The sequence below is a fragment of the Epargyreus clarus genome, unplaced genomic scaffold (genome assembly GCF_041222505.1).
Source record: "Epargyreus clarus isolate Ecla_fem2 unplaced genomic scaffold, WU_Ecla_fem_2.2 ptg000018l, whole genome shotgun sequence".
NCBI lineage: Eukaryota > Metazoa > Arthropoda > Insecta > Lepidoptera > Hesperiidae > Epargyreus > Epargyreus clarus.
Genome location: NW_027332226.1, coordinates 2760427 through 2780718, shown reverse-complemented (window position 1 = coordinate 2780718; position 20292 = coordinate 2760427). Strand labels below are relative to the sequence as shown.

Below are 20292 nucleotides of genomic sequence, written 5' to 3'. Positions count from 1 at the left end.
CAAATTGGACCAGCCGCGTTTCTCATTTAAGAGTCGAAAAAATGACCAAGTTATTATAGATTCCAATGTTGGAATTCCCCTCATTGGAATGGAATAAAGCCGCGTTTTCCAAAACAATTTCCGCGTACGAAGGTAAATGATTCCTTACAATGGAATTAACGTGGAATGTAAATCAGTTCGATAAATCTCGAGTTTGTAGAGAAACACGGGATTTACATAATGCTATGGAATAATTCACTAGCGATCGCCCGGGACCCGATCGCGTGTCTGTGTTTGTGTTTATGTGTATAAGTACTTACATGCGTAACACATTACTTACCTACTCTTTGATAATACGTTTCGTTTGTTGTTTAGTGATATTGGATGATATTTTTCTTTATACAATGTGTTCTACACGGAGGAATGTGTGGATGAGTTAGTAAATAAAAACTGTCACGAAAACCGTTTTGTTGCTTACAATATTGGATCCAAATGTATCCTGTCTCTTAAGCTGGTGCCTACTATTCATAACACTCAAAAGTTGCATTTAAATTTGTAACGGTTTCGGAGACATGATTAAGATGGTATTAAAGCTTGTTCTGAATAAATGAAATGACAGTACCTATTTACCCAAAAATATTTTTTAAATTTCAAAGCGTGTTCAAACGAACAATCGTAGCTTTAGAAATAAATTAAAAGTTGCTGAAACATTGAAGGAAAACATTGGGAAGGAACAGAGAGTTTAAACTTTCAAGTTATCTAAGGTGTTTGAAGTCCCCACTTGACCTGTGTGGACAATGGTCTAAAGTGGACAGTAATGGGTTGAAAACAATCACCCTAATATGTCAACGAAACAATAACACCCATAATATGTTCCTAGCTTTACAGCTCCAGCGCGGAGCGAATCCAAGTATTTTTCACAAGAAAATACAATTTTCTTTTCATACCTTATTAAATGAGTCTACGAGTTTTCTTGTAAATTAAAACTGGGTCCCGCGCAGCACGTTCGAACAGAGACAATGGTGTTAATTAAATATTTAAGTTGTGCAAACCTTGTATTGTTGCGGTTGCCAGGATTAAATTATTTTATTTTATTATCGAGTATTGTTTTCAATAACAGCGCAGTGGTATGATTGGTGCTTTCGTTTTGTTGGTCTCGGGTTTTAAACTTAGACATCCATTTTAAGTTCTTTTTTTTCACTTTTCTGTTATTACAGATATGTTTCAAGATTTTTTTGGTACATTTAAATAAATAGTTATGTCGACTACGTGTCCGTAAACTATAATAGCAACATTTAAGCCAATATAGCAGATAAACAGATATTCTAAAAACTTGCTTAATAAGGCATCTAAACGGGTTCCTATAATACGCTAATCTGACTAGTTAAAACAAATTGTATAATATCAACAAACGCTCAATTTAAATGTAGCGATAATACAAACGCAAATACACCAGCGTTTCAACCGCGGCGTGCGACCGCCGCCCGTGTGACGCCCCGAGGACGTATCGAGGTCGCACTAAGTGGAGCTTCATGGTTGTGCGAGGTGCGAACACGCTATACACACGACACACTTAGCCAATTAGCTGGTGCCGGCGATCTGTCACTGACAGCGTTATCTAACGCTAATATGTTTGCGGAGATGATGTGTTGGTAACACATATTCACATGAATAACTCAAGGTCAGTTGCTAGTCTTAGCGACGCTTAGTCTATTGTAGTATATCCCTCTAACTTCGCTCGAAAATGGGTAATATTCGCTATTCCACGAGGTTTTATCTATGTTAAGTATTGTACTAGCTGTAATGTAAAGATTTACGAAGCACTTGTGAATTCAATACAAGTATGTTTTCTTTTATTAAATTAAACGAACGTGAAGTTCATCTTATGGGAAGAAGTCACTGGTACTCAGGGACATCTCAACCGCATATAGGATTTGTGTTCTACCTGAGATTCTTAGATGGAATATTTGGGGTTAAATAGGAATAATAAATGTCAATAAATTACACTGAAAATCTATCATACATACATACATACATACATCCTACATCATATGGACTGCAAGCTCGTTTCCTACTTCAATTTAATAGCGGCAACAAATTGTCGCAAAACATAACTCGATTAAGCAAACGCAAATGGAAAACGCCGGCACTAAGTTTGTCCTCAAGGCAGGATCCATCGCGGCGTCGCGTCCCGGCTCAAACGCAAACTAATTACCTCCTTATTAACCAGCCGCGGAATTAGTATCAACTTGTTAAACGCTGCAGTTGCTAACTATTTTGTTGTTTAACAGTACGTACTTGACAAATTTATTCACTTAATTTAACCTGAACTTGGCCGCTTGTCTGACAATGTATAAAATAAACGATATAAGCATGAACAAATAACTTATTCGTGTATGCTAAAAGTTAATGCATTTAGCAAGTATAGCTGATTAATTTATTCAAGAGATTATGATCAATTTACTGATTTTTTATAAAATGATAGGAATGGCTACTTAACTGTTATTCTTATATAATAAGTCAGATTAACGCTTTGTACATTCATAACCACATTCACACACTCAGTATATAAACACCCAGAATGAAAGCACAAGTCAAATTTATTGAGACTTTCGCCTTGCCAGAAAACAAACCCAAAATGAATTGATTTAACGATTTCATATTACTTAACAAAACTCGATTAAACAAACAAGTAGAAAATACAGGATTAAGCAGTTTATCTCCAAGCCAACCTATCACGAGTCGTCTAAACTCAATCGCAAACTAATTACCTTATTTAACGAGTCACGGAGTCAGTCGCAACTTCTCGCACTTAGTTACAGTCACTACTTTACTTTGTTGTGAACTACTTAACAAAATCTATTCAATTAACATGGTCCTTGCAACCTGTGTTATGCAAATAATCGTATTGTGTCATAAAACGTATCTATGTACTATTGACGAAATGACGTACATATTCATAGCGTGGATAATGTCGTCAATTTTATAAAATATGCCCAGTTTCCTCTAAAATTTTAATCGTACGGTTTTACCCCTGATCCGTTATTATGAATTTTCCTGTAACGTATGTGTACGTCCGCCGTACATATGTCAATCTACTCTCTACTCGTGAATTCCCCTAGTCTCTTCAAGGCGCACGTGCTCATGACATGTACGAGTATAACAAGTAAAGTGCAGTTAAAGAGTGCATGATTTGTGGTTCGACTCCGCAGGCACCATCGCTACATCTACTTCTGATGGTAAAGGAGACATACTTATTCGAGGTGTTCCTACTTGGTCCTGGTTAAAATTTATCTTTGACCTTTGAACGACCTCAGTTTGATGAGAGATTTCTATGGGCGGGCGTAGCCACTTATGCTCGCTTCTTCACTTGTTCTATATATTATTAAAACTTTTGCGATTTTACTATTTATGCATAAACATTCTTTTATTCTGACATAACGAGGTTGCAAAAGAGCACGAAAGATTGTAAAGATTTGCCGTGAGAACGACGAAGGTCAAACTTAGAATCAATTCAATTATCGGTAAACAGCTAAACTGCATTCAGTGTCGTTCTAAAAAAGACCTGAATGTTATTTGTATTAAAGAAGAAGATTTAAAAGTTTATCCAACTGAAGCGACGGAGTTCAGGCAAACTAATTACCATCAAACTAGTTTCGGAATCAAATCAAAACTCATTAAACACTGATCCGGAGTAGTTACTTCGGTCCTTTTAACTGAGATTCCACTCATATCTTACTACTGAATAATATTGTAATGTTCGTCTGTCTGCACATTGAATAAGCTATTTTGTTGTTGTTGTTAGAATATAAAAAGTAGGTAGCTACTGTAAGTAAAACCTATAAATATAAGCAAATGTGGTGGCTGAACTAATCTTGAATAGATTTATTCGTGACGAGAGCGGACTTTTACTAGGTATAACATATATTTTTATGGTTAAAATGAGAGGGATTTTTGCATGTAGTCTTCAGCATTTGTAAGCCATAATTTAAATAAGATGTTGTAATCGGAGGTACTCGTATATAGGTAGGAATATCCATAACCATACAAACACTATAGCCGTACACATTGGTAGATACTAGTATTCAACTTACGAACTTTAGATACATGCTTTAATTTAATACAAATACCAACTAACAATAATAACTATACCGTTGAAGTGATCGAAAAGAAGAAACTAACTTTCATTTTTGGATATTTGTTAAAAAATTACAAGTATTGTAATTCGTAATTTCCAACATACCCTACATATTAAGGGTAGGTACACTGTCAATCCATTTACAGGCAAACTCCTCAAGACATCACGTAAACTGTCTCAGTAGTCAGTATATTCGTCACTCATTCGTAGCGTATGGGAGTGCGTTCGCTTGTTCCGCGGAGACAATGTGTCGTTAGGCGCGAGTTATGTGGCGTGCGATATCGCGTCTATGCCGGCTAAGCGTTGCGTCACACGGGTGGCGTTCAAACGCTCGTACCTTGGGCGGTTTTTTCTTCTTATTCAACTTCTTTACGCTTTGTTTCTTTTTGTGGGCCAAATGTAAGACATCATACTAGATCTAGTTTTTATTACCTTTGTATTGTTTCTTTGTAAAACTTAATCAATATCAATAAATGCTGGTATCTACCAAATTAACCCTTACGTTTACTTCATACAATATGATTTACGGATACAAATTGATTTAGGAGCGGTTACGGCGTAATCGCTCAAGTATTAAGGCGTTTCTTTTTACACGACAAGACAATTTAATATCCCGATATTAATGTTACCATATCTAAGTAAAAAAAAAGCCGCAATACATATTGTTGTGTTATTTTAGTTTTGTAGTGCTCAAATTATGACTGACTCAACGTTCCCAATAATGTAATATTAGAGACATTCTCATTTTAAGCGCCGTATTCGTTCAACGACAGTCCGAAATACGATCGTTTGCCGTCAACACTGACATACCATCATACCTCTTTAATCACACAACTTGCCGGCCATTGTACAAGCGATATAACTGAACTAGGTTTACACATTGCATTGTAATAGGATATTAATTGGCTATTAGCTATTAGCAAGTGTATCTGTTGATGCCGGTAAATTGATCACGTTGATATGTGTGCGGATTCAATATGTAAGCACATTCAATACTGATTGTATCTGGTTTCGCTGAGTAATTAATAAATCTTATTCCGATAGCATGACTGATGTGCGTAATCTAATAGCGACCTGTCTTCAATCTGTGTTCAATTCGATCAGGCAAACACTTAATATGTATTTCATCACACGGTGAAGGAAACATCGTGAGGAAACTTGCATACCTGAGAAATCCTTCTACCAATTTGCACTTGGCCTGCGTGGTCGACTATGGCCTAATCCTTCTCATTCTGAATGGAGACCCGTGCCCAGCAGTGGGACAGTATGAAATGGGTTGATGATGATAATGATAATGATCGTCTTGGAATTTAGTATCAGAAATCCATGAGCTGCAATAAACTTGGCACTTAAACGTGGCAGAACCACTTAGGCGTGGTAAAACCCTTTCGATTCCAGCGGCACCACCGCCACACCTATTTCTGTCTCATGACAGCAGCGTTAGACGCTAGTGTGTTCTGGTTTGAAGGGTGTGGTAAGGGGGACATGCTTTTTCGAGGCGTTCCAACTTAGTCCTGAGGGGTAGCGGCGCATCTGTAGCCGACCTCAGTTATAGGTTGATTACAGATGTCAATGGGCGGCACTGGCAGTGACCATTTACCATTAGGACTGCATACTCGCCTGCTACTCCTATATTATAAAAAAACAGTTTCTTCAATAGCAACCCGTATAACGCACGTACATCAATTTCAACGCCATATTGGAACAAGGTCAAGGAATATATTACGGCACAGAAGCCGCACTCGCCGGATAAGTGTCGCATTTACGTGACAACAATGACAAGTCCATCTTATAAGGATACGCTTCCGCGGCTCGCATGTGAGGTTTACGGCCCACTGTCTTGACGGCTGTGGACGTAAGTGCTGCTATAAATGGTGGACCTTTGTTTCACTGCGACGGCACGTTTGGACCTTCGTCGGCGTGCTATTACTGTCCCGCTGCTGGACATGGGCCTTAGAATGAGGAGCTTAGGCTGAAGTTCACTGCGCTGATCAAATGCGAGTTGGTAGACTTCACGCACTATTGGAAACTCTCTTGGAGACGCTTTTTGTAATACAAGAAGTATGATTCGTTCTACACTCACTACAACAAATTGCTGAATTCCTTGTTACGTCGATGGTATCATCATAACGTTGATCATCATTAAGATGTCCATCAGACCAAGGTTCGAACCTGGATCCCTTCACGGGTCAGGCGAACTAAGCGCGCTTTACACAAACTTTTTGAAGCTTCGGTCCTATGGAGAGCAATTAAACCTTGTTGGATATTTTATATGTTAGAAAACCACTACCACTACTTTCTACCACCAACCTGCATTAAAGCGGCGTGGTCTACCACGCCGCTTTAATGCGATTATCCCTATTTTGTGAGAATCCCTATTTTGTGACAATCCCTATTTTGTGAGAAAAGACCCATACTAGGCCATTGCCCTTTTGATTAAAAGGGTTGCCAGACTGTCCCCAAAGCTTCTAACTAAAATAAAAGCAATTTCACGAAAATATTCTAAAAAAGACAAAGTGAGCGAAATGTTCTTAAAATTCCAAAAGTCAATTTATGCATCTAACGCGGGCGAGTCAAATAGCAAACGGCGCTCAAGAAAATATTTCGGCGCCGAAATTCCCCCTCGAAGCGTCAAAAGCCTCGTAACACAATGCAATCTTGAGTTAACACCGAGAGCTTTGTGGAAAAAAGCTCCGCGACCACAAAGTTCAGAAACAGCCACTTTGAAAATATAGTTGAACTAAAGTAGCTTTTTCTAGACGTAAGACGTCTTGTCTTTATTATAACTTTGCCCTTTCAGACTTTGATGGTATTTTGGGAAATAACCTATTTTGGAGAAAGAATTTCGTATTAAATAACGTAGAAAATAATTTTCAAAGTTTAAGTTCAGTTCTTCTAATGACAAGTAATCTCTGTCAATACTACTAAGTTTGAATAGAAAAGAAAACTACCTCTAATAAAAATAATTTTGTTCTCGTGTAAAAAACAATATTGTATCTTTATTACTCATTTAAAATAAAAACACTGCTGTAAGAATTTTATGAACCAGTAATATAGATATGCCTAAAATATGATCCTTCTGTAACACTCATTATTAATATTTAATCTATCCATATTTTACCTACCAAAGAAATTTGATAATGTATAATATAAGAAATTTGATTTGTCTAATATCGATATTTGGTGGACAAAATATCGATAGACTAAGTATTTATAATGAAGATACTTATAACGGATGAAGCCATGTCTCATCCTACGAATATTCCTTACCGCCAAAGCTATAAATTCTAACCATCCAGCTCCTGTACAAACATTACGCGTAAAATTCAACATTTGAATCCCGTCGGGGCAGCGTGTGGGGAAATTGAAAAGGTACGGCGCGTCTGTTACAAATATTTCATGCTCGCGAAATCAGCGCGGAATTAGCATGAAAACGACGTGCGCCGTGCGAAAATCATTTCGCGTCTTAACAATGTTCGTTCGTAAAACGCGTCATTTTTAGTCATCTATTTTAGAAAATTCTATATTCTAATAGCAAACCGGCTTTCTATTTACCTGATAAGTGTTTACTGCCATTCATTGATTTATGTAATCGACCTCAAATAAACGTCTTAACAATGTTCGGTCGTAATACGCATCGTTTGTAGTCACACTCGTGAGTTTTTTTTTATAAAATTCGAAATTCAAATAGCAAACGGTCGTGAAATTCACCTAATGGTAAGTGGGTACTGCCGACCATGGACATCTATTATCAATCCTCAGTAGTATTTGAGTCCGTTCTATCAGAGATCGAAAGTAATGTAGATTTTGTAGATGCGCTGATAACCTAGAACAATTTGTAACAAGTGACTCCTAACCACACTCATTAAAATACAACTCTTATTCAGTGTATTTTCGCCATAATATTCATTTTAAAATACTACTTTGGATTCTAATGCCGGTTCCCACAGATAAGAACAGCATATTATTTATCTGGCCTATTACAGTTTTCATTGATAATATTACATGTACCTATACGTTTTGTTTAGTAAGCACATAGGTATTATTTTGTTAAAATAAATCATATTTTCTCCACAAGATTTTTCCCAAACAACCAATCATCATCAAATTCGCCAACCGATTCATTGATATTACCTACTATATTCCTTGTACACATACAAGTATATTGAAAGGAACATACCTAACATGAGTTGTTTTAATATAGTTATGAATACAACCTAAATCCTTCAGACACAATATTCAGAATTCTAAGAAACAGCCGACATTCAACCTCGGAATAGAATACAGGTATTTTCGGAGCAAAATCGAGCAACAAGTCGAGCACAGAAAGGTGAGTTGTGAGCATTGAGCGGTGGAACAAATGGCTAAGTCGTTATACCATTGAAATGGCCGTAAAGACTGGGCAACTACTAATTAGAATATTTAAAGTGAATCCTCTTAGTGGGACTTGTTTCAACATTAGCGAGTAGCGAGTAAAGAGGTAAGCGAGAATGAAACTTTTGAAACTGATTGAATTGTCAAAAATTAACTCATTAATTTTGCTTAATATTCTTTATCAACGTGGTGAAAGTTATTAATAAATAATCAATGATAACCAATTTTTATCTATCGAAATTATAAATTTGTCAGTTTTAACCTGCCTAAATTGATTACATTAGTAACATATGGAGGTCAGGTTTAAGTACTAATCGGTTCAGATAATTGTTGTATTTGAAATACAACTTAGGCAATGTCTCAATATATTGTTTGCTTAGAAATTAATTCGTTTTTGATTTAATATCATAACCATCAATATACAATGATTTAATATCAAACATTTTTATTATTCTGTTACATTTTGACAAGGAAAATAAACCTTTATTTTCCTTATAAAAATGAGTTTGACGAAATTGACGTCCCTTAGCGATAATATTATTGACACGTAAAATATGCCAATGTTTTTCACTTTTCTGACGATGACCAAAAAGCTTATAAAATTTTAGGCAACATTGAATATTCACACGATGAAGAGTATTGCTTCGCCTTAAACATAGTTTACTCTTTACCCTATTGTAGTCGAACACCGAACACGGCAGGTAATCAGTTTGAATGCAGGAGTAATTGTGTACTTAGCAGAAATAACGTTTTAAAATGTTAATGCCTTAAGTGCGCCATCGGGCCCGTAACGGCATCGTTCGTTAAACAATTTACATAACCTCCTGACTCCCCCCGACCTCTGGGGGTCAAGGGAGGAACCGGGATATGGTTGCTGCTTGCGTTAGTAGCGAGGTTTTCTGTTTGGTTTGTGTTGGGTTAGGTTAGTAATAATCAGCCATATTCGCTCTGGCTTAGACTTTGGTCCATTTTTTTTGAAAATTATAAATCTCTATCAACACATGTCATGACGACACATGTCTTCAGAACACTCTCAGTCCTTATCATCGACACAGGTATGAAAATTACTAAGCGTCCTCTTAGAACTTCGCAAAGGTTTGTGAAATCTACTGATTTGTACTAATCTAACGTAGATGACCATAGCTTTAACTCTTGTCAATCTGTCAAGAAATTCGAGCCCGGCAGTAGGACAATGAGTCGATGATGAAAGTTATAGTGAAACTGAGCTGATGTTTTTAAAAGTCTAATATGGCAAAGATTCCTATATAAGTTCCTACTTAGTCCTTTGTATTACCGTGAACCCAATGTACCTATGACCCCACTCTGGTATAAGTGACCTATTTAAAGTCATGTAAGGCAGCCCTTACTTTGGCAGGATTTTCTACGAGCAGCTGCAATAAACGAAAATTGTCAACCCTACATCATTAGGGTAATTGTACGAGGCCACTCTGTGACTATAATGCTATGGAATTGTCTCGCGGTGTACTCTATTACTGAAAGCACTAGTACTTGTCAATGGACAATAAGACTAGAGTAGATATAGTATAGGTAAATAGTACTTATTGGGATTAAAGTATATTGAAGGTAAAACCTACTCGTGACCTCTAGGCCAAGTACTGTTTGCTATACAACGTGATTATAATCTTCAATACATTAGGATCATACAGCCTCACTGCGCACAGTTTTCCTGACAGATTAATGTTACACCAAGCTAATAAAAAAAATATATTTTCAAACGCTTAGGAAGTGATTACGGAGATCGTTTGGCATGTACATTTTCTCACGATGGTTTCCTTAGCCGATAAAACAAATCATAATTTATTTGTCACAGTATTGGATTTAGGACCTCCGAAAGAAAAGAAGGCAGTGATAGCCTAGTGGTTAAGAAACTCGTCCTCTCGATCGAGGGGTCCGAGGTTCAAATCCCAGGCTCTCTGATTTTTTCACCTCTGATTGGCACCTCTGATTTTTCAAAGTGCGTATTAATGCGTAAAAATTAATTATCACTTGCTAAACCGTGAAGGAAAACATCGTGAGTAAACCTGCATATCTGAGAGATTTATAAAAAAAAAATCTCAAATGTATGTGAAGTCTACCAATAAGCACTTGGCCAGCGCGCTGGACTATGGCCTAATCCTTCCATTATGAGAGGAGACCCGTGCCCAGCAGTGGGACAGTAATGGGTTGCTGATGAAAGAAAAGTCAAAATTCTTTACTTTCAATAACTTCTTGTGGCTGAAATTCAAATTGTCGTTGGTAAAAAAAAAATATTTCTTAAAAAAATAACGTACCAATATTTTGCATCTGTAAGCTATCAGCTTATCTCTATCAAGACATATCATAGACCCTCAAAAACATAATAGAGTACTCATGTTTCCTAAAGATATTTCTCTCTCCGTAAATACGAATAATATTAAATTCAATTTGTAATATGGGTAACTATGAAATATCTGAGCGTCTCCAATTTGAACTTGCACCTCCAGATGTAAGGTCGAAATTCGTATCACCTAGCTATCACTATAAATAAAATGTAATAATATGATATTACACAAAGTTTGATACATTGTATTATTTACTGTAGCTGTTATTATTGACTGTAGCGAGTTGGCCGCCGGCTACAATATGAGGGGCTGTAACATAAACGTCGTTTTCTTGAAATCACTCAGTGTTTTATTGTGTTCTGTTTCAGAAATAATAAATTGATTGCTCGACGTAACTGAAGCTGTTGTCATAGTATGAATACATACTCGTAAATATGTATTAAGTTAGTAGTTTATTAGCTTTTGGTAAAGATAAAACTTGATTGTTATACTAAAGTGATAATAAAAGGCTGAGGGAAAATTATTAATTCGATGCGATTCCTTAATGGGACGTTAGAGTTCTCAAAAGCACCAGGTTGGATCCATGGGCAAGCAATAACCTAAATGCTCTGGATAGTTGATAGGGTCTTATTTATAAAAAAGTCAGAATCCGAAGCCAACAGTAGGACAGTAATAGTTTAAATTGAAAATGAAATGTTTGTTGAGAGTAAATAAATAAATAACAGTAATAGGTATATAGCTTATGTAAACCTCTGGAATAATAAGTAACTTGAGCAACTATTTCAAAAATATTATTTACTTTTTCAAATGATTCTGTGAGGAAAATCTCTTTATTTATCTCTAAAACCTAAATAAATTCGACCTTCCTGTCACATGAAATTGTTCCAAATTGAATGTTGAATGTAGTACAAACTAAATAATAAATATCGTTTTGTTTTCTTGTAAAACTAGTAGCGGAGACGTGTAAGTCTTATCTGCGGCGTCGAAGGCCGTTTAACAATGATGGTAACTAATTACTGGCACATTGTGGTTATTTAAACGCTTTAACGCGGCATGGTAATCGGTTAGAATTAGCATTCGAAGGTTAGAGACAGTATTTTACGGGTTTTGAAATTTACGGCGTAAGTGTAACGTATAATTAAGTACTTTTTTTACAAAAATTAAATGAAATGAAAATTACAAAATAAATTAAAAATTTAAATAAAAATTTTGGTCAAACCCTTTAAAATGATATTATACAAAAATTATTAAATAATAAAATAATAAATAACAATATCTCATCTGTAGGACAAATATTTTTATTTTCGCATAGCAATTTAATTTTAATTTAAAATTCTTTTTACTATTTTATAACAAGATGTTAAGAGAAAAATAAATAAACTGACCTTGACATTTTTTACAATTATTAGAGGATAAACTTGGCTCGTGATGTACAATCTTTGTAATTGTAATTTTACAGCAAAATTTGTGTAACAAGCCACCGTGTCCCCGTTTTACAAATAAACAATCGTAAAATAAACGGTCGGTACAGTTGTAATGTAATGGAATGTCGCACATTGTAATAATTTCACATTACTAATGGACATGTTAATTATTTTGTACGATATACGTCCGATTGTGCAAAGTTTAGGCGCGATACACATGTAGCAATAATATGTTGCTTGACGTCCTAAGTATGCTCATATGGTATGTTACTCTCTACACGTTCGAGACATTCTACACAAATGTCGTGTAGAATGTAGACATACTACACGTGCTTAAATCTACGTAATCAATGATAAATTTATATTCACAGCAAAAAAGGAAACTAAATATAGTATACCGTAAGTATGTCGGACTTTTTGACTTTTATAAAGGTACATCATGTTTTTTTAAACACCAAATTAATTTATGTCGATCCAGGGCATAACTGGCGCGCGAAACTTCCGTAAATGGCTGAAAAGTAACCAATCAGTTCCTTAAACGTAACTTAAAAAAAATGCTATACGTGTATTCTTCACTTGGACAGATCTTTCAGGTGATTTTAAATGTTATTTCACCACTTTCTTGACTCACAAACCAGACTATACAAAGCCAAATTGCGAGTAAAACGCAGAATAATTCAGACAATTCTTAGAAAAACCAAAATCATTTCAATATTTTTTACACGTTGCAATATCACGGGGTGTTGTATAAAACCGCCACTCAGTCGGCGTACGGAATCTGGTAGTTTACACGCTAAACATGTGTCGCGCACGATTTATTATTTAATATAAGAAAAACCCCGGAATTGGACCTTTAGGGGACGTGGCGTGCGTGTGTCTTGTATCACTCGGAGATGTTAGGTGTCGTACTCTGAATATAATCGTTGTCTTTGATTATAATATTATCTTTATTTTAAATATAAAACATTTTCAGACATAAGCATAGGTAACTATTTTACACGAAACCATAAATATACCAAATAAACAAGTTATTTTTATTTTTCTCTTGTAAGTTGTAAGGGCTAATGTTACTCGCAACTGAAATTATATACACAAGATTTTCATTTGAATATAGAAATACTTACAGGACGCAATAAAGACTAACAATTACCTCAAAAATATTTGTGATACCAGCGTCGCACCCTTCAACCCTTACTTAAACTACTTAAAACCCACTCAAAATAATCTCGGAATTTTTAGCGTACTATAAAACATTTTTTTTGTGTTTTGTAGTAGTACGTAGTTATAGTTTATCACACCTTCATTAAAAGCCTCAGCTATACTGTACTCTATAAGCTAAATTGTGTCTATTTCTTTCGCAGAACGAAAACTCTTCGTGGGTATGCTGAACAAGAAACTATCAGAGAACGACGTGCGAGCGCTGTTCTCCGGCCACGGCACGATAGAGGAGTGCACGGTGCTCAGAGACGCCCAGGGGCAGAGCAAGGGCTGCGCGTTCGTCACCTTCGTCTCCAAGCAGGCAGCCATCGCGGCTATCAAGGTATACTTCAACTTAGTAAATTAAGGAAGCTTTATACTTACATGAATCAATGTGAAAAACGAACATGAAGTTCATATAATGATCGTTTACTATTGCCTATAAACATCTGTAATCAAACAGAAATAACATTTCAATCGTTCATGAGGTCAAATGTTACAATTCTTGACGACTAAGTTGAAACATCTTATGCGTAATTCTTTGTCTGACTGCGCTCTTGAAACCGGAACACGACGGCGCTTAACACTGTTTTTTAAATATCATCGCTGCCACCGCTGCTGAACCATGCGGAATTCTACCATCTTTAGAATTTTAAACATTTAAAATGCAACCACCACATTATCGTTGACTAAATTTAGTCAAAAAGTACAAAGCATGACATGACGAGGTTTTCAATTATTAACCTGAAAAAGACAGACAGTCCTGCAGTGGAGTTCTAGCAGCTGTACGGTGAATGGATGTATATGAAAAAAATAATGTTTCTTTCTTTCCTAATTACAAAACTAAAACTCATTCATCTAAATAAAAATTCCAGTCGCTACACCACAGTCAAACGATGGAGGGGTGTTCAGCGCCCCTAGTGGTGAAGTTCGCTGACACGCAGAAGGAGAAAGAACAGAAGAAGATGCAAGCGATGCAGGCGAGCCTGTGGGGGCTGACGACGCCCGCGGTCACGCCGACCGCGTACCTCGCGTCCGAAGCCGCGCTGTCGCCAGCGACACAGCTGCAGCTCTTGCAGCAGTTGCAAGCAGTCGGACTGCAACAGCAACTGCTGCAAGGACAGGGGTCCACGTTGTTGCAAGGTGAGCTAGCTACGCGTCTCGGATTTCATGATATTCGGCGTTGGATGTAAATAAAAACTTCCGGAATATTTGGGTCGGCAGTTCTAGAGCGTTTTAATAGAAGATAAATCCCTAAAAATGTGCTTAAAAATGAATAATCGCTTCTATACGCCTTCTACGCTGATATTTCCAAGGATTTCGCATGTTTTAATGTCACGACGAGTACCATAAAAATCTAAAAAAGATTTATAAGCTTTTTTAGATTTTGAAGATTTTTTAAGTTTTTTAAGCTGGGAATCGAACCCTCTGCGCCATAAATCAGCATAACCTCGTGCTACGTGGTCGGTAGCACTTTTTTTATTATAGATTCAATTTGGTTAATAATAAACAGTGCCTCCACATAATCAATTAATTATTTTAAGTACTGTATATATTTAAGGATTACAAAATAGACATTGAAAATATATATTAGTAATACGACTATGTAGTAAAACATTTACCAATTAATTATAAATCATATGTTACCTCACAAAGCGAATAAGCTTCAATGACGCCAACACGCGCGTATGAAACGCCGAAAAACAATTGTGCAAATTTACGTACGCTACGTAATTGGAAACAAAATTACGACTAATTACGTATTCAGTTAGAGGAAGTCGTTTAATTATACCCATTTAAAATGCTATTACTTTTCATTGAGTTTCTTTTATATCGGCCACGGAGGGTTTTAGGGGGATTACGTTGTATATAGATGTGTGCTTTGTATATAAAATTCTATTAGTCTTTACGTTTGTAACTTATAATATTTTGTGAATTTTTGTGTACAGATAAGCTAGTTTCTAGACGCTTTTTATTGTTTATTTCATCCTTTTATGTTAATTTTATTCTGTTCTTTATTTTGTGTCGTCACCCTTTTTTGTTTATTTGTTTTAACCCTTATTTTTGTTTAATTTGCGTTATCTGGTGTCCTCTTAGGTGTTAACTATCAGGATATCGGTTTCAATGGCGCAGGGCTGAGCGGGGGTGCTGTAAGCGGGGTGACAGGGGTGGGTAACATAGGCGGGGGTGCCGCTGACCAACTCCAGGGGTTGTTGGCGCCGGTGTCCGTGCAGAACCTGGCCGCACTGGCCGCTATGACCCAACCCCCTGTAGTCACCCAGGCGGCGCCGATCGCACCAGCGACCGCACCGCAGCCAACCGCACCACAATTATGTAAGTATTGTTGTTTATGTTGTTAGTGACACTAACATTAGTTAGTTTAAATCTTTTGATGTTAACAATAACACGAGATGAGTCCAAAGATTCTAAATTAGTTTTTCGAATAAGTATAATTTCCAAGATATCTCATTGGAAAATTAATATAAAAAATTTGACCCATTAAATTTCTTATGAAGAGGAACATTCGATCAAAACTGAACGACATAATTATTGCATTATATAAAATGAGGTCAAGATAATTTCCTACTTAAAAATAGGTGAAAAGCCTCGTTGAATCTGTGAAAATATTCAGGCCGACACAAGTATCCGGGTGCCAACCTTAATTGACGTTTTTTGCGCCCCACCGCCGTCCCTTCCCCAAATTTAACCTCCGCAAGACAATTAAGGCTCTATAAATTCCGTCCTAATTGCTTTACCTGTCCAAATCTCTAATTGGAATGTGGCCACGGCAGTGTGGTGGTACCATAACGATCTTTTTAGCCCACAAGTTTTTTTTTTGGAAAATTAAGTGACCAAATGTCTGCCGTGTTAAGTAGCTGCTGTGGCCGTCCGACTCCGATCCGACTGTACCCGGCATGCTCAACTCAGTATGCAAAATCAGTAACGCTCTATCCTTAGAATATAGAAAATACGTAGAAGGCGTATATGAAGCATTGGATATCTAAAATTTTCCCCTCTGATCGAACTCGTTAATGGACTAAACTTTTCAAGAAGAACATTAGGTAAAATATTGTAACTCTGTACAATAATGTAACTCTACAATTTACTTTAAATTAAAAAAAGAATAACGTATCGAGACTTAAGATTCTTAGAGAAATATTCCTAATTTAAAATAGATCTGCATATTTTTCATATTCTAAGTTTGTATGTAGGTTTGGTCACAGATGCGTTAGCACTTATCCATAATATGGAGACATGGAATACGTTATTCTATATCGTAAACGTACGATACGGTAACAACCGTACCGCACTGTACCGTAACTCAATAGCTCAAGGTCTTAGAATTATATTGTCAAGATAATAGTGACAATGTTACCAGCTCAAATTTACCCAATAAGTGGGGTGTTTCATTGCAAAACTGTAAAGTATTTTTGTCCACAAACTTTCCTCTTTCAGGTTGGACTTTTTTACGTTATTGAGAGACTTAAAAACGTTAATTAACGATGAAACTTTTTCACACTTCAGGTCTTCTCGGGAAGACTAACATCACAGGTAAAGAAAGTCGAAAGTGTGTGTTTTATGGAATGACTTATCTCTGTTGGTTTCTTAGATGAGTGCAATAAATGAGATTGATGATTATAAAGACTTCGTTACAGTTAAAAAATATAACAAATGAACTAAAAATAAAGCGAGCTACTTAACTTTTTAGAGATAAAGATTTTAACATTCAAAAATCGAAATTAGCGTTACAATGTACATAATACTGATTATTCAAATTTATGTTTCAAATTAAAATTAGATATGACACGACATAATACAAGGAAATTATTTGAAACATGTCCCAATAATAGTGGACTATACGAGTATTAAAGTATTTGGACCGTCATGGCGGCTTATTGATCTCATTTATTACAGTGCTCTAGGAAAGCTTGGTTTGATATCTGTGCGGTATTGCATCGAATGTAGATCTGACGTGGCTTGTTAGGCTTTGTACAGGCTCAGCTAGGCTGAATGACGCCAGTGTATAACTTGTGTTTTAAAGTCTGTGGCATTATACGTTATCTGTATTTTATTGTTTTTTTTTTCTTCAAATCGATTTTGGCGCGTGCTGGCTTGTTCTTTTTTTTTTGTTAGTTTGATGGCTGTCAATGATTATTTTTTACGTTTGTGAATAGATTTTTTTGTAGTTTGACTTATGAAATATCCGTGCATGGTCAATTAATATGCTTTTTCAAAGTGTTTTTCACTTTAACCACTAACTACAGTTATTTTAAAACCAAAATGGTAACTGTAAACTAACTCAATTTAACGCACATTTTACTTTATTCTTTGTTATTTCCTTATTAGAGTTTAATTTAATTAGGCTATTTGTATAAGTTATTTGTAAAATTGTTATCCTTAATACCATTTTGTAATTGAAAATGAATAAAACCAGGAAAATTACTCAGTTTGATAGTTCCGTTGAACCACAAAATTAGACATTGTTATTTATACGAATATAGTAATTTAAAAAGTAATGGAATATAATATCAACGTTGTTAATCAAAATGGCGGCAATTCTGTTGACATTGCGCTCGTTCTTTATAAAGCGTGAGCGATATACATAATATAACTGTCAAAAGCCGCCATTTTGGATAACTTTTTTTCTTTAAATTATATCAAATATATAATCTATAATATTTATAATTCAGCTCAAATTAAACTGAAAGATTAGAGTCGACGCACACTACATACTTTTTATTCAGGTATAGATTGACTACATAATTTTACTATTCGTTTAAAACACTTAACATTAGGTATAAACCGTCTTCTGTTAATTAACATGTGTTTAATGTTCGCATGAACGTGTTAAAAACTAAATGATTGTTTTACAATCCGTCGTGTGTGTTTGCTATGTTCTGATGTTCGAATATTGTTCGATTTTTATTGTGTTATTGTTTTCTGTTCGCGAATGTGTGTGTCGTACTAATAACGCGTCGTAATGGCATGAATGAGTAATAAAACTGTTGTCGTCATTAATTATTGTACATGGTGTCCCAAAACTTAATGATACCAAGATAATTTAACCACTTGACGAACTAGGAAATAAAAGATATTTCTAGTTTATGTTATTTTTTTTAAATTAGAGATGTTTTTACATAATGAAAAATATAGAAAATACTACAAATAAAATCTCAAATTTTCGATTACTTATTTTATTCACATTGCATAGACGATACTACATCTAAAGGATCTAAACACACTCGGTTTTGAGCGTTTTGTCAGTTATTACAACAAAGTAACTAACGATCTACCTATTTTATGTTAATAGTTTTAAAACTTGCCTTCAACGTCCAAAACTAATGTAGCGACACCCGATTCATAGTTATGTCAGCTAAATATGAACTTCTTTTATAAAAAAGACACGGCTTATCAAGAGGTAGAGTCACTCAATCCATCATACATTATTATTACTCTATTAAAATAATTGGACCATATTGTGATTAGATTAGTTTGAGCGGTTTAGTTTACAATGGAATTGGAGCTCAAAGATTTTCGTTAAAAGAAATAATCGAGAGTGAGCGCGTTCAAAGCTATCAACGTTTTCAACGAAGAACGTTTTCCTCAAACAAAAATAGATTTCTTTCTAAAGGCGATAGAACAATATCATTCTATATGTTACATACGAATATAACATAAGATGGGCAACAATGTAAATACCCACCTACTTATAGTTCTAAAACGCGTGTTAGTGTAACTTCTTTACGATCGCAGTTCAACCGTACAAAGGATTTTCTCGCATTCAAAGGGACTCGAAGGGCACATTTCCCTAATTCGGATTGACACGTGTCTGGATGCCACTTTTTATTCCTTTAAGTCTCCCCTTTTACGAATACGATTCTATTATGAGTAGTCTCAAGGAAAATCGGATAAGACGTCTCTAGTTGCCATTCGGTTGTTTGAAATGTGACCGCTTTTTCTTTTACTTGGGGCGGGGAAAAAGTACCTATCGTAAAAATAGATTTCGTAAGCTATTCAAATAGGGATAAAACTGTCTACAGGGATTTAATTTTTTTAAAATAGGAACTTTTAAGTTTTGACTGAGCAACTATAATATGTAGATAGAATTCCGTATTACTTGCAGCTATTTAAATCGATAAAAAATAAATAACATACATTTATTTGTATATTTTTAATAATAAAAAAATCATGCGTACCTATAACTGACAGTATAGCGTTACACATACTCGTAGATTCAATCGTAGTCAATCTGCATTACCGTAACAAATTCTCCCCACACTACTGCGAGATTATAACCTGGCAACACTTGCAGGGTCCACGGCCGAGCCGCTGAGCTCGGCGTACGCGGCGCAGTTCGGCACGTTCGCGGCCGCGCCGCTCGGCTCCGTGCTCGGCTCGGCCGCGGCGGCAGCGGCGGGGAAACAGGTCGAAGGTGAGTTGAGCTGGAACTCTTGATGCTTAAGCCGTGTACGGCGTACGCATGTGTATACCACTAGCGAACATCGAACAGGTGTAGTCATACAATTTGCTATGGCGACGCGATTCATTTCTATATTCAGAGCGAACTAGCAGTTTTACACGGACTATACTTGTATAGGTACTTGTTTTAACTTATAATAGCAGTTTTTGAGAACCACCGTTACATTTACTTCTGCTTTAGACTAACAGTATTGAGTACAACGTTTTTATTTACTTTTGTTCTCACAAAAACATAGATATTAATCACACGATTATAAGTTAAACGAGTACCTACTAATTCTTTATATACATTTAAACTGAAGCAATCCAACAACTTTTAGATACGAGGCATAAGGAACAGAATCCTAAAAGCAACATCTGTTATAACTGATCTTTTACT

At 35.9% G+C, this 20292-nt stretch overlaps 1 protein-coding gene across 8 annotated transcripts in view; it reads left to right on the top strand.

Annotated features, from left to right (window-relative positions):
• LOC140749475 (CUGBP Elav-like family member 1-A) overlaps positions 1–20292 on the top strand; it is a 509605-nt gene that overhangs the window by 485616 nt on the left and 3697 nt on the right. For 4 of the 8 annotated variants that reach the window (XM_073082526.1, XM_073082525.1, XM_073082520.1 and 1 more), the window contains 5 exons: positions 13598–13776; positions 14309–14576; positions 15531–15767; positions 16959–16985; positions 19747–19866. In XM_073082526.1, the coding sequence (XP_072938627.1) occupies positions 13598–13776; positions 14309–14576; positions 15531–15767; positions 16959–16985; positions 19747–19866 (831 nt within the window). The remainder of the gene's footprint in view (positions 1–13597; positions 13777–14308; positions 14577–15530; positions 15768–16958; positions 16986–19746; positions 19867–20292) is intronic. The other 4 variants (XM_073082521.1, XM_073082524.1, XM_073082522.1 and 1 more) reach the window with 3 other exon arrangements.